We start from the raw sequence: 15020 nt of genomic DNA on the forward strand, positions 1-15020 counted from the left end.
GGGGCTGCTGCTCCCCCGGGGGGTCCTCTGGGTTTTCCATGGGAATGTTCCCGTTTTTGATGCTTTCTTGCCTCCCGTTTTGAAGTGGCTTTCTGCTCACACCGTTCGCTGAGTTGATCAGTCTCTGCCTCTGTGTGGACGGGGCAAGACAAACAAGACGTGACCGTGTCAGACGGCTCCTCAACATGCACACAGCCCTCGGAGGTTTCTAGAACACAGCCCGGGATGGGTTTGCCTGTGAATGACCCAAGGACCTTGGAATCCACTGAAGTTCGCTCACTTCCTCTTGGACCAACACTAGCGAGCCTTGCGGGAATGGCCAAAGGCCTGGCTTCCTCTCCTTAGTGCCAACCTGACAACCCAGCCCATCACACTGAGCACAGTGCCTGTGCCGGCTCCCCCAATGGACGCTCCTAAGCCACCTGCAGACAGGAAAAAAGAAGTCCCTGGAGGTAGCTGCTGCCCACCAGTGCCTCAGTTTCCCTCAAGAGCTGTTCTATGCATACAGAACAGCTGTGCATTCAGATCTCTCTCTCTCTCTCTCTCTCTCTCTCTCTCTCTCTCTCTCTCTCTCTTTTCCCTCGAGAACATCTTCAGGAAACAAGCCCTACTTCAGACTGGCCTTTCTCCTGTTAGTTTCACTCTAGTGCTTGACAAACACTTAGTAAAACATCTCGACGTGGTGTCTGATTGCTGCCTGCCTTACCCTCACTCCTGATCAGGTCGTTTGCTACTGCGGTGACATCCGGGCTTCCTTCCTCACACAGGTACAGCGCTACACGCCTGCCTGGCCAAGGATGCGCTGGGGCCCGGCACTAGGGAGTGCCATCACAAGCCAGGGCCTCCTCCAAGGCCCCCCGCCCTCACCGTGCTCTTAGGCAGGCTCACCTCGTTGATGATGATCCTGCTGGCCATCCGCAGTCGGGTCCTGGGCCCAAACTTATTGGTGATCATGACGCGCAAGCCCGCCTCGGGGAAGCTGAACTTGGGAGGGCTGGAGCTCATGACCTCGTCCACCATCACCACCGGGTTTTTGCTGTACCGTGGCTCCTCCTTCACTGTATTGAGCACAAGGCCATGATTAATGCCAAGGTCCCCCGGGGACACCCCCTAAGTGCTGGGGCAGCTGCCTGCCTGCCCCTCTGGTGCAGACTTCTTTCTCGGGCTGAGTCCCAGCAGCTTCAGCTCCTCCCACTAGTCAGGTGGCCAGTGGCGCTGACCCACCTGCCAACTTGAAGAATGAGACACAGCCCGTGGTCCCCCCATTACAGGCCTCTCCCGGGCAGGCCCTCCACCTCCAGCCCCCCTGCCATCGACACCCCCTCTCCTGCCTGCCTTAAAATCGCTCCCGATCAGATCATGTGCCCCCTCTCTTCTGGGACCCAATGTGGCTAATGCAAGGGTCTTCCTGTCCCTCCTCTGAGCCTCCCTGGGCAGCCCCCCCCCCACGCCCCCACCATGACTGTGACGGGACCTTGCTCTCTCCTGATTACAGAGGCTCCAAGGAACCCCTGGGATGGAAACGTCTGGAAAGCACCAGAGAGCACTGGCTCTGAACTTCTCACGAGGCCACCTGCTCTGTCTTTGAGGCACCACCTCCACCCAGCATAGAAGGATGCTTCTAACTTTATTCCCCTTGACGCAGGCAGCCAGGGCAAAGCACGGGCCCTGGACGAGGCCACTGAGACCCGGGAGGGCGGCCTGCCTGCTGAGGGCACACAGAGGGCTGCTGGCCGAGCCCAGCGTCTCTAGTGAACCTGTCACCCTCCAGCCGGGAGGCCGGTGTCTCTGACCCTATGCCTCTCTCCTCATGAGGCTGAAGAACCAATCTCCCCCGGCCTCACACCGCTCCCTGCCGCCTCCCTGAACATGCTCAGGGCCGGAGTCCTGGGGGATTTGACATCTAACTCCAGAGCCCCGAGGACCCTGGTGACAGGACCACAGAACAGGCGGCTTCCCCCCCAGGGCTGTGAAAGCAGCTATGCCCGCCCCTCTGCACGGTCACCAGCTCCCCGCTGACAGGGTCCCCAGGAGTGTCCTCCCCGGTGATGGGGTAAGCAGGAGTGGTCAGGGTGAGCCCACAGGAGAGAGTTAATGGCACAAACAGGAACGAATGCACACGAGACACGCACCCTCACCCGACAGCAGCAAGGCTCAGCAGACAGGAGGCGTGTGGGTTAGAAACAGAGCCGGAGGGCCATGCATGTGTCAGGAGCGGACACTGACCTCCGGCGAGGCGTGCGCTGGGCCGGTGAGTGTTTTCTTACGGCACGTGTTATCGCTTGGGTGCGAGCGGATTACTTACAATTTAGAAGAGAAGAGGTAAGGAGACAGAGGCCGACAGGGATTGCCAGAGGCGAGGAGCGCACGGAGATGCCGAGAGTCTGGGGCAGCGTTCTCGATGGTGGCCGAGGTGCGGGGGTTACTGAAGGGAGGGTTAGTAGAGGGGCTGCTGCCACGGGGGTCTCAATGCTCGGGGCCTCTGGCCTTCGGGACGGCCCCTCTCCTGGCTGAATCCCATGACCCCGTCCCACTCTGAGGAGTAGGAGCCTGTGTGCCCACTGCCCCTCTGTGCAGCAGGGAAGCCCCAATCCCCCTGCTCTGGACCCTGTGGAAGCCGGCAGAACCGCAGAGCCAGCCCTGTCCCGGGCACCGCCTCGGGGGACAGCTGGGTTCCCAGTGAGGGAGCCTATACAGTGCGACACCTGACGCCCTGGGTACCTTGACCGGGTGCTGCCCACCAAGTGCTTCCAAACCCAGGGTGGCTGCACAGTGGTACTGGCAGTTCAGCCAAGGCCGGATAGCACCCCTTCCTTCCCTGCTCCAAGCCCAAGCAGGGTCCAGAGCTGGGGCAGCCCGGGGAGGCCCACAGGGAGCCCAGCCAGCAGTCAAGGTGGCACTGGCTGGCAGGCTGCGTGCAGGACCCCTAGAGACCAGTGAGACAGGCTGGACCCCCATCAGGGGCAGGACACGGGGCCTCCCTGCCTCGGTCCTGGGGCCCTTTGCTTGCTGGCTTGGGCTCTGCTTTCTTGAGCAGCAATGAAATGCTACGTGAAAAATTTGTACACGTTTGAGAAAACCCAGGGCCCTGGGGATGGGCCTCCTCCGTCGGCCACGCGGGCAGTAGGTAGCTCTCAGGCGGGCACTGAGGAAGCGGGCGTTTCCCGCCGGCTGCGCTGACTCACCACTTGGAATCTCTCTCTGCCGTGAAGGGTCAGAGGCCCCGGGAACACTATGTCCCGGACAGGAATCGGCCTGTCCTGGGGGACTGTGTGGGGACCTGGCGGCCACTGTCTATGGAGCTAAGTCCAAAAACAGCAGCCTCAGGGTCCCTTCCCTGCTGAGGGGTTGCCCTGCAAATGGCTCTCCCCTGGGGCAGGGCACGGAGAACCAGGCCTGGGCACAGCCCGGCTCTGCAGGCCGCCTTTCTCTGTGGCTCACAGGTGGGCCTCTGGCAGCCAGGCTGTGGCCTTGGCTACACCTGCACCCCCAGCCCAGGAGGCTTCCTCTTTCCGCTGGAGAGAGTCAGCCCTCAGGAGCGGCGATGGACAGAGCGCCCCTGCCCAAGGTGCCCACGGAGGCAGCAGGAGCCTGACCCGCCGCAGGGGGAAGACTTCGGAGGGGCCAAGGGGTATAGATTTTGGCCCCACGTCCCAGACACAGGCAGACAGACTCCTGCAGACCACCTGGTCCCACCACTGAATTAGAGTCGCCTGAAAGAGGGCTGACCTGCCCCGGGCCACGGGCAGAAGGGAAGAGAGCCCTCAGGTAGCCAGGCCTGCCTCTGAGCTTCACCACCTCCGTGGCTGGAACTTGAGGGTACGGCCTAAGGCCTGTTTTCCATAAAAACCCACTCAGGCTTAACACTGGCCTTGGGTGAGGAAGGGAGTGAATTCCCGCCCCTTCCTGGCAGCTGCCCCACCTGGTCACTGGCTGGATTAAGATAAAGTTTTTAAAGCAGCAAGTGGTCAGTAGACAGTTAGGAGAACCGACAAGAGAGGACAAGGGCCAGCCCCAGAGACCAGAACATCCAGACCAGGGGGCCAAAGAGAAGCTGGAGGCCGGGATGCAGCCCCTGGGAAGGGCCCCGGGGAAGACTCTCAGGGATGGTCTGGGAATTACTGCTCAGCACTGTGCCCGCCTGCCCTGGCCTAGCTGTTCCTCTGGGCAACCGGCCAGAGGTCTCTCCAGAACAGTCCTCCAGAACCGGGCCTGCTCTGTCACCCCAAGACCTCGGCTTCCTGTCACTGGCCTTCGACATGGGATAGTGTGAGTCCCTGCATCTCGGACAAGCCAGGCAGGCCCTGGGTCTTCCTACAGTGGCCCCGGGAAATCCCACGGGTGTGACTGTGGACATGTCCTTCCGTTAAAGCAAATGCCAATCAGCAACATCTCCATCACGGACCCCCCTCCCTTAGGGTCCTGTGACCACAGGTGAGAGAGTGAGGATTTAGAGGGCGGGTATGTGTGTAGGAAGGGAAGGGACAGTGGTTTCACGACATGGCCACTCCTGTCTGCTCAGCCTTACCTGGCCCCAGCAATGGCATGGAAGGGTCATCAGAGCTACTACCACAGTAATCATTACCGTCCTCCAGCTCGCTGCTGACCGTGTTGCCATTGGCAATGGCCTTTTGTTTGATGGTGAAGAAGGCCTGTATCTTCACATTGTACCTGGAAGGTGAGGCAGGAGGAGGTCAGAGCTGCAGGAGAGACCTGGCAGGGGAGAGGGCTGGGCACCCCCCGCCCCTCACACCCCTGCGCACACAGTCAGGTGGCCCTGGACTGTCCCACGAGGGGCCTGGGGAGCCAAAGCTTTGCAACTGCATGACACCATTCCTAACAGGAACTGGAGAACAATGGGCAGTCTGACGGCCCTGCTCCCACTGACATGTGTGTGTGTGTGTGTGTGTGTGTGTGTGTGTATGTGTGTGTGTGGGCTATCTGGGGGCGTGAAAAACCTTCAGCCCAAGGAAATGCCGGATGCCTACTCACTGCGGGGCACAGGCCTGCCCGGAGCAAAGGAGCTGGGCTCAGCCTCGGGGACCGGCTCGAAAGGAGGCGGGATAGGCCTGTCCTCTCTCCCACAGCTGAGTCTTTGGGTCTCTCCCGTGTCACTGACAGCAGCACCCCGGCCCACACCCAGGCGGCCCCCCTCGCTGAAAGGCACTCAGAGAGGGCATCTTTGAGGGGCAATTCTCCTGCAGTCTGACTGCTCATCACCCATTTTTATAAACCATTTTGATTCACAGCCTCATAAAACTCAGAGCTGTTTTTAACCAACTGCAGAGATATAAACAAGAAGATGAAACCTGAACATGGCTCACCTCATGGGCAGTTTTTTCTTTTCCTCTTTTTTTATTTAATGGGGAAAAACATACACAACACAAAATGTGCTACTTTAATTATTTTCCATTTTGAGGCACTCAATTCAGTGGCATTAGTTACATTTACAATGGGAAATAGTCACCACGACTACTATAACTTCTTCTTCAGCACCCCAACAGAACTCCTCGCCCACCGACCCACTCGTGACTAATCACCCCCTCCTCCAAGCACCTAGGAATCGCTAACTCACTTTCTGACTCTATGAGTGTGACTCTCCTAAGTACCTCATGCAAACGGCATCAGACACTATCTGTCCCTTTGTGACGGGCTCCTTTCACTCCGCCTGTTTGCAAGGTCCACCCTCGGTGCAGCATCTGACCGAATCCCCTCCTTTTTAACGGCCGGATAATATTCCTGGTAGGGAATTCTGAGATGCTTCTGACCTGGGCAGCTCGCATGGGGCCACAATCTGGACCCTGTGTCTGCATCCTCCACACTGTGAGTGGCGCCCCCTGCAGTCGCATGAGGCAGCGGCCCTGAGAAGCGCCATTTTACGAAGCTTAGAGCAGAAGCGAGGCTGCCCAGCTCTTTTGAAAAGAGTGGAATTGACTTACCAGATTTATATAGAGAGCAAAAAAAAAAAAGTGGTCCCCCTGGGCATGGAGTGGGGTGGGGGAGAAGTCCTCGTTTGTTACCTGTTTGGGAGTGGCTTTGTCTTCTACCCACCAGCCCTGACTCCCCTGGCCTGGTGTGGACAGCACCCCAAAGCAGTGTCTGCACATCTCCCTCCCGTTCCGGCCTCCCCAGTGGGGTGTCCCCCCGCCCCCGAGAACCAGGGCTGGCCAGAGGCTAGACGTGAACCAAGGCGCCAGACAGCCCAGAAGGAGAAGAGAAAGGGCACTTACTTCATGATCAGAATGTAAAACCCGTACAAGATGATGAGCACCAGGCCTTCCCACCTCAAAGAGAGAAAGGAGGCCGCGGTTAGAGCGAGAAAGGCCCGGGCTGGAGGCTGGGCGAGACCGTGCAGAGGGTGAAGCCGGTGTCCTTCCCCGTGCCCAGCGCCTGGCCCAGCACCTGGGACCCAGGCATGCAGGTGTGTGCCCCAGCCCGGCTGTCCCGCACACTAAAGCTGTCTGGGTGACAGAGAGAGAAGGCTGAGAATGGGGTCCTCTCAACTCCCGGGGGCTGCAGGGCTCAGCTGGAGTCCCCCTGCTACCAGAACAAGGAGGCCCAGGGTCACCACATCCCAGGACTTTGGAGGGGAGAAGCCAGGAGTCACCGAGACTTGGCACGAAGAGGCCCCATGATCACCCGAGATTCTGGCCACGGAGCAGAGAAGCTGTGGGTGCAGGCGGAAAGGTGCCCCGAGAGCTGCCTTAAGAGGGGGCACAGGACCTCCTGGGTGCACAGTAGGGCAGGGTCGTTCCAAGACACGCAAATACCGCTGTCTCGCATGTGCAGTGCCCAACTCCGGGCTCGGTGGGGTTTCTGTAGCTCTGACCACAAGCCTCCGAGGAGCCACACAGCTTTAGTGTGTCCGTCCATCTGACATACGTGCCCGGCATGGGCTAGCATCGCTTTGGGAGCTCTTCCTTGGCTGACAGGAGCCCAAGGACCAGCAGAGCCACAAGGGACTTGGAGGTGATCTGACCCCCACCCCCAACTCCATCCACAGGTGAGGAAAGGAGACCGGGGAGTGGAGAGGTTCCTGGGTCACAGGGCAGGTTAGGGGCCAGGGGGAGCCAGCACCAGGCTTCCCTGGGCCCACAGCACGCAGCCCCTCACAACAGGCCTCCTGAATATACCCACATATAGTCACACACAGGGTGCAGATTCTGACTATCACGCAGAAGACATTTTTATGGCTTATATGAAGGTAAGATACAGTCACGCTCTAGAGTGCAAATAACAACCTTTTCTTTAAAGTTTGCGCTGTATGTATCTTAGTTAAGGGATCATTCCCACCCTCAAGGTCATGAAGGTGAGTCCCTATGTTTTATTCTATGTTATTTTAATGCTGCTTTTTACAGTGAGGACTTTCGCTCACCTGGAATTTATCCTTCCATAAGGGGTGAGGGACAGAGCTGATGGTATCTTGTTCTGCATGGACTCCTGGTGGTCCCAGCAGCAGCTGAGACCCCCTCCCCCACTCACTGCCTTGTCACGCACGACACCTCCCACATCCCCCAGCCCAGGAACGGGCCTACTACTGGGTTCTTGGTTCCATATTCCATACTGGCCTACGCGTCTCCCTGTGCAGAAGACCGCACTGTCTGAATCATTTTAGCTTCATCCTGTATCTTGGTGTCTGGTAGGATGGGAATAGTAAGGGAAACCATGTTTGCCACTTTGAAAGGACAAATAAAGGTATGATTACTTAGACAGTGGTTCTCAACCTTCTTCTGGCCCTTTAAATACAGTTCCTCGTGTTGTGACCCAACCATAAAATTATTTCCGTTGCTACATCATAACTGTAATGTTGCTACTGTTATGAATCGTCATATAAATATCTGATAGGCAGGATGGTCTTAGGCGACCCCTGTGAAAGGGTCATTTGACCACCAAAGGGGTCGCGACCCACAGGTTGAGAACCACTGACTTAGAATCATACCCTTTTTATTTTTACCAAGTTCATAAGCCTGAGATGCTTCTGACCTGGGCAGCTTTTATTGTTTGTTAAAATAATTTTGAAGAAGAGTCAATGAACCTAATAAGGCAGCTAACAAAATAGGAAGAGAAACAAACTTTAAAAACTTACCACACAATTTCTTCATCATATATGAACTGGAAGGCAAAAGAAAGAAAGGGAGGGGACATATTTACTCAAAAACAACAGAAAAGCAAAAAACAAACACAGGTCTGTCAGCACCAGGGCGGCCACACCTCTGTGCTTCCACAGGAAGCTGGGCCCCTCTCTCCATTCTGGCCAGAAGGTGACCTGGCCTTAGAGGAAACCCAGGTCAGCAGGTGCAGCAACCTGCAGCCCCGCAGAGCAGGGGCCTCTCAGAGAAATGGCCTGCGCTTCGTCATGGTCCAAGTAGCGGCTGGGGCCAACCTGGCAGGGGCTGGCCCTCACTAACGGAACAGAGTTGCTGCAATCACGAATTTTAAAAACTGAAAACATCCATCCATCCATCCATCCATCCATCCATCCGTCCGTCCATCCATCCATCCATCCATCCTACCTACCTACTTATCTGCCTGCTTATTTACTCACCTACCTATGGTGCCTGCGTGTATAGGAGAGAAGGGGTGTTATTTTCTAAAAAATAAAGAGTAAACCCTTGGGAACTTCTGGGGGCATAAGACCCACTTGTACCGTTTGAAGGGAGGCAGGGGGCAAGGGTGGGGGACTCCATGGTTACCGAATCGGGCACTGACATTGCCCGTCAACCCCACCCTGCATCTTTGCCATGTGGTCCAGAGGAGGATGCTATTAGTGATCTATCACTGGAAGGGAGAGGGAGAGAGAGGGACATCAATGTGGGAGAGAAATAGTGACCAGTGGCCTGTGAGCACCCCAGCTGAGCCCAATGGCAACAGGTAGGTGATCTGAGTGGAGTGGAGGGGCTACCCCCACCAATCGGATCCTGGAGACACAGAGGTTCCCACAGGGGACGCCAGCAGAGGCCAGGGGCTTCTGTCTGAACCTGGGCCCACTGCACCCCATTCCTGGCCGTCATGTGGGCGGCACACACAGGAGCTGCTTTGGGGTGCCGCTTCTGAGAGGGTCGTGCTAGTGGGGCATCACCGGGAGGCTCCCCAAACTCAAGGCTCTGAGAAAGTGGCACTCAACTTGGGGAAATTTCGCAACACTCTTGGAGCTATTTTTAGATTTTACAACCCCATGGAGGGCCCCTGGCTTTCAGAGGCCTGGGACGCAGGAAACGGTTCTATTGGAGTTTTCTCACATTGGGCAGAAGTGTTAAGCATCCTGCTAAATATTCAGGTAAATGACAAAAACAAATTTAAAAAAAGGGAGCCTAGAACAGTTGTTTTTTTACATGGTTTAGGTAAATACTTAATTTTCTAGTGAGGTAACTGTCATGCCATGGTGGGAAATTGTACTTGGCTCGTTTAGGATTTTATTGGGAGTCGTTCATAATTTTGGGAAATCACATCATTGATGTCGGCATCACTCAGGGATTTAAGGGCCACCCCAGCACACGGGCCTAGGTCTGAGCTGACAGTTGTCAGGCTGCTGTCCATAGGGGGGTGCGGGGGGAGCAGATTACATCATCAGGTGTTCTAGCAGGTTCCTGCCACAACCTTTATACACTGAAAAATGTGTTCTTTCGTTATAAATTACTTTTACTTGTCCTGTATAGTTTAGGCATTATGGTTTTTTTTTAAATATGTATTTGTATTGATTTTAGAGAGAGAGGAAAGGAGAGGGAGAGAAACGTCAACGTGAGAGAGTTATATTGATCCGTGGCCTACCTCCCACATGCACCCCGACTGGGGACTGCACCCTCACCCGGGCATGTGCGTTGACCAGCAACTTTTTGGTGCACGGGGCGACACTCAAGCAACTGACCCACACCGGCCACGGCTGGTTTTCGTTCATTACGTCCAGGTAAATTATTTTATCTACAACTCATTTTCTGGGGTGTGAGAGGCAGCCGCTCGGGTGGCCCCAAGGATCCCACCGCCTGACCTCACGCTCCCCTTGTGTACAGGGCCTGGACCTAGGACTTGCCCCTAAGAAACAGTGATCATGGGCGGTCACTCCCGGGATCAGGTCACAAGAGGTCATGCTTCCATCCTGGCTCCTCCCTTTCTCACTCTGAAAGCCCTGGGCTGCCCGGGGCAACACGGCTCTGAGAGTGGATTCTCACGTGGGTTTGGGGGGAGGGGGCTTTGGGTGAGTATACCCCTGACGACACCTGTGAGGGAGCCTGAGCCAGGAGACTCCACTCCAGAATTCAATCCACAGAAACGGGAGTAATAAGCGCTTGTTGCTTTCGGCCACTGAGTTTGGGGGAAACTTTGCACACAGTGACAGATCACTAATAGAAGGGATGGGATTGTCACACACAGTAGGCGCTGGATCTTGTAAGGTTGGGAACTGTCACTCTAGGGCAGCATGCCCTAAGAACTGGGCGCACCACGCCATCTGCCCTCTTTGAATACAACCTGCCCTTGAAAACTCCTTTTGGATTGAAATTGCTTGCCTGTGGGGGACACACTCTTTGGCAGTAGCCTGACTGTGTGTCATGTGCTTCACAGTCATGTGCTATGATGTGACCTCAGCCCCTGAGGGAGCGGGGTACACAGGGATGCCCTCACACACACCAGCAAGCCCCAGGGATCCGTTTCATCTCCTCTGCTCCCTCACCCCCACCCCCGGCCGCCCACCCTGCTGCCAACTCCGACAGCCGCCAGCTGCCTCTCTGCTCTGCTCTGCAGTGAATGAGACCTCAGGAACTCGGCTCCTTAGAAAACGGGCTCTGCGTGAGGGTCCCAGGGCCTCAGAGGAGACGTGTGAGGGGAACTGCGTGGACCATGCAATGTGCTTGGCTTTGTTGAGGCCTTTTTGCCCTCAAGGCGGTCCCTGGATTTGCTCCAGATGCGAGGGGTCAGTCAGGGACGAGATTCTGGGGACAAGTCGGCACAGGCAAGGCGAGTGGTCAAAGCGACTGCAGTGACTGGTTGCTGGGGGTTCTCTGGTCACAGGGCCAAGGACAAAGATGGGGGGGGGAGGTCCTGCGACTTCAGGGGGAGGGGCACTCACGGCGATGAGCACGATGACAGAGAGGGTGTAGTACACGGAGTCTCGGCACACGGCCCACCACGTCAGCTGGACCACCTGCGCGCAAAGGGCTGTCAGCGGCTATTGGCTGGAGAGAAGGGGGAGGGAGCGGGTACAGCTGCTGGGGGGAGGGGTCCCCCCACCCCAGGCCCCACAGGGACACGCCCACAGAGCTCCTCCTAACTGTGCCACCCGAAACAAACGCGCCTGGCTGTGCTGTGCTCTCCATTGGATTCTGGCGACAGGAGCCATGGAATGGACGCTCATAAGTGACGGGAAAGCGGCCCCTGCTCCTCCCAAGTAGCAATGTTGCACCCTGCACGGCAAAGCCCTATGTGGAGGCGGAGGCCAGAGGCACTGGCTCTTCCCAATGCTGGAACCTCCTGGTGGTAACTGGCTGCCCTCCTCTGCCTCCCTCGGCCAGGCAGGGCCTACCCATGAGCTCAGTGTTCTGAGGTCAAGTCTAACGGCACCACCCCACCCGCCTTCCGTGGCCTGAGCACCAGGAAGATGCGGGTGGGTATTTAGGACAGGCCAATTTCGTGCTCCCTGCCGGGAGGCCCAGGGCCCCAAACACTTCCCGAATCCAGCTCAGGGCAGGAGGAGACAAGCTCGCTCAAAGCCTCGGGGGTCAGGGCCATGGCCAAGGCTGGGTCTCGGGTCTCCCCACTTCTGTCCCTCACGTCACTTCCCGAGGGGAGAGAAACCACTGACCTGCCCCGCGAATAATCCGCAAACGCCGATGATACACAGGATGTTGAACACGGCAGAGCCCACGATGGTCCCAACCCCGACGTCTCCGTGGGTGATGAACACGCCTGCAAGGGAAAGGCACGAATCCTGCCCTCAAGGCCCAGGCCTGCCCCGTCCGCACACCCAGGCTGGCTGCAAGGTCTGTGTCCCCCTGATTACCCCCAGCCCCGCAAACCAGGGGAGGTGTTCTCACTACCAAACAGAACACCCGCGATGCCCTGAAAGGTTAGCTACTCTGATTCTTCCATTTTCTCGAGCAGCTTATTTAGGACATAATTCACGTGCCATAAAATTCACCCGTTTAACCCTTTGCGGTCGTTTGTCTACTCTCAGCCACCAAAGCTTTTTTACCGTTCCGGTCGTATGTCTGCTCTCAGCCACCACAGCAAGGAACCGTATGAATCTTAACTCCATTCCTGTATCAGTTCATAATTTCTCTGAAAGCTCTTATGTGTCTAAGCGACCTTGTCACGAACCAAAACACTGCCCTGACAAATCGGAGATATCGAAGGGTTTTATTTTGGCACCTTGAATACTGACTCTGACGTAGAAAGTGATAACGTTTGTAGTGATTCTACTAGTAGTGACGTAGTTCCAAAAAAGAATTAATAAATCTTGTTTATCCTTCATAATCTTGCATGTTATGTATCACTGCTCTTTCAATGGAAATTAATTCTGACCAGTACGACACCCATGTCCAAATTTAATACACCCGCAAAGGGTTAAAGTATCAATTCAGCGTTTTGCAGTATAGTCACAGATTTGTGCAACCATCACCACAACCTAATTTGGGAACGTTTTCATCACCCCAAAAGGAAACCCTGTGCCCGTTAGCACCCCTGCTCCACCCACTAGTGGTTCCAACTCAGGGAACCACGAATGTACTCCCTGTCTCTCCAGCCCTCCCATTTTACAGATGAGAAAAACTGAGGCCCAGAGCTGACAAATGCCTTGACTTGTCAGGGCACCAAGCCTGGGCTCTCTCCAGATCCTGTGTCTCTGGCTGGTGGGATTTCTTACCAATGACAGAAGCAAACAGCTCAGGCGTTGAGCTTCCTGCGGCCATGAAGGTGGCTCCAGCCACATCTTCACTGAGATGGAGTTTCTGAAACAGAAATGACCGCAGACCCTCAGGCTGTGACGTGGGGGCAGGGGACGCACTGACTGGACACCTGGGCAGCCAGGGAGAGTGTGGAGTCAGCGCCTCCCCTGGCAGCATCTCCTCCCTGGACCAGAGCACACGCCCTCAGCCGTTCTACAGGGCCCTCAATCCCGAATCCCACCCCTCCCTCCCATCTGGAGGTGAGCAAGTGGCTCCCTCGGAGGGGGCCAGGGGAGGCGAGATAAAGCCTTTGCATACTTATCTGGGTCACACATTATTTAGGGGACCCAGGTCAAGTAGCCAGTCCTGATCTTGACTCAGCACCCAGGTAAAGGACCGAAGTGCCTGCCGCTAACAATCCATGTCCCCAGCTGTAAATGTCACCCCACTATGGCCTCAAACAGCTGGGAGATTTCACGTGGGTAAAGTGTGGCAAAGCCCTGAGCAGTCTGCACACAGTAGGTGCTTTTCCTTCCTTTTCCGGAAGCCAAGACTAAGGCAGGATAGAAACAGACTGGGGTCTTGTATGTGGCTAGGAAGAAGGAAGTGGAAACTTAACGAAATAGTTAAAAGGAGGAAATGTCACCTTGCCAAGGTTGGGGCAGAGGGTGTTCCCTGCCCTTGTAGCTCCGCTTCCTCCCCTGGGACACAGATCCCCACCTGGTACAAGCCTCTGACACCTGGTTATGGCAAATGCTCCCCAACTAGCCAGGTTTGGCTTAACTGCGGCAGCCAGCGGGCCTGCCTGCCTTGGGGCCAGACATGCTGGGTAGCGGTTACGCGCTGGGAGCACGTTCTTCTGCCAAGTCTGGGAAAGGACGCTGGCTGCCCGCAAACTCTAATCTGGGTGTTTCAGAGTGAGACCTCACCATGGCGACACCGAGTGACCGGCCTGCCAGGCTGCACTGCCAGGCGCTCCCAGTCCCCCTCGGCCAGGCACCGATGGGCCACAATTACCCCCAGCCCCTCCCAGACTTCACCGCACGTCCCAAGTCTCTCCCACGCACCTCGCAGATCTTTTCCAGAGACGGAACGAAGAAGTCATCGCACACAATGGCCAGGGCGTAGAACATGTAGAGAGCCTGCGGGGGAAACGGGACAGAGAGAGTCAGTGAGGGCACCTGCCACCGAGAAGGCATGGCCAGGCATCCATCACACCCAAACCAGCCTGCAGGCAGAGGCGGGGCACACAGGCAGGCCTAGAGGAAAGTTCCGGCACCACACAGACTGACTCCACTCCCTCAATCCCCGCACTGACAAAACAGGAAACTGAGGCCCAGAGAGAAGTGCCTGCTGGGCAGCAGAGGGGACTGAAACCCAGGCCACCTGGCCTTGTGCTCGGTCCTCTCGCCTTAAAGCAGCACCTCTCCCAGCAGTGTATGCCCTCGAAAGGCAACACCTAACCTTTCAGGAAAAGCATTTAAAATCACCATTTTGAGCCTGGCTGGGAAGGCTCAGTGGTAGAGCACTGATCTATGAACCAGGAGGTCATGGTTTGATTCCCCTCAGGGCACATGCCCAGGTTGCGGGTTCGATCCTCATCATTGATGTTTCTCCCGCCCCCTTCCTCTCTGAAATCAATCAAAATGCTTTAAAATCATCATTTTAAGAATTTAAAAATAATAATCCTGATTTTCCTCTAGTTTTAGTGAAGGCACCGTTTCTTGAGATCTGGCATTTCCCAGGGCACCACCTGATGTCGGCACAAGTCATTGACAATGAAAGGTTCATGGGACAGAGTCTGGATTCGAATGCCGATGCTCGCACTTATTTGCCATGTGAGTTACGTGGCAAGTTACGTCTCTAGGTCTCAGTGTCTGCATCTGCTTAATGACAGAGTGAGAACAGATCAGTCGCTTCAGAATGGCTTTCCATCCAGCACCCCTCTCCTGCCCTGTCCACCCAACGCAGCTCTACTGAGCTCACCTAGGTACCAGGCACTATGTTTGGCATCAGGTGAGGACACCAATAAAAGCCTCCGCCTCTTGTCACTTAGCTTCGTGGGGGACAAACAAATGGGCAAATACAGTATCTCTTACTGCCAGGGAAGAAGACGTGCAAAGGTCCTGAGGCAGGAGAGCGCTG

The 15020-nt window shown here is 56.0% G+C and overlaps 1 protein-coding gene across 2 annotated transcripts in view; it reads right to left on the reverse strand.

The window, feature by feature from the left end:
* The window catches only part of SLC24A4 (solute carrier family 24 (sodium/potassium/calcium exchanger), member 4), a 124516-nt gene that overhangs the window by 19855 nt on the left and 89641 nt on the right, over positions 1–15020 (reverse strand). Inside the window, exons 3-11 of one of the 2 annotated variants that reach the window (XM_015557673.1) lie at positions 13943–14017; positions 12854–12938; positions 11795–11898; positions 11063–11137; positions 8087–8112; positions 6231–6284; positions 4586–4671; positions 889–1058; positions 1–130 (exon numbers count right to left, since the gene is read on the reverse strand). The exon at positions 1–130 is cut by the window's left edge and continues 78 nt beyond it. In XM_015557673.1, coding sequence (XP_015413159.1) covers positions 1–130; positions 889–1058; positions 4586–4671; positions 6231–6284; positions 8087–8112; positions 11063–11137; positions 11795–11898; positions 12854–12938; positions 13943–14017 — 805 coding nt within the window. Of the gene's footprint in view, positions 131–888; positions 1059–4528; positions 4672–6230; positions 6285–8086; positions 8113–11062; positions 11138–11794; positions 11899–12853; positions 12939–13942; positions 14018–15020 lie in introns of both variants that reach the window. The other variant, XM_015557672.1, reaches the window with a different exon arrangement.

Source organism: Myotis davidii, unplaced genomic scaffold, assembly GCF_000327345.1.
Source record: "Myotis davidii unplaced genomic scaffold, ASM32734v1 scaffold449, whole genome shotgun sequence".
Taxonomy (NCBI): Eukaryota; Metazoa; Chordata; class Mammalia; order Chiroptera; family Vespertilionidae; genus Myotis; species Myotis davidii.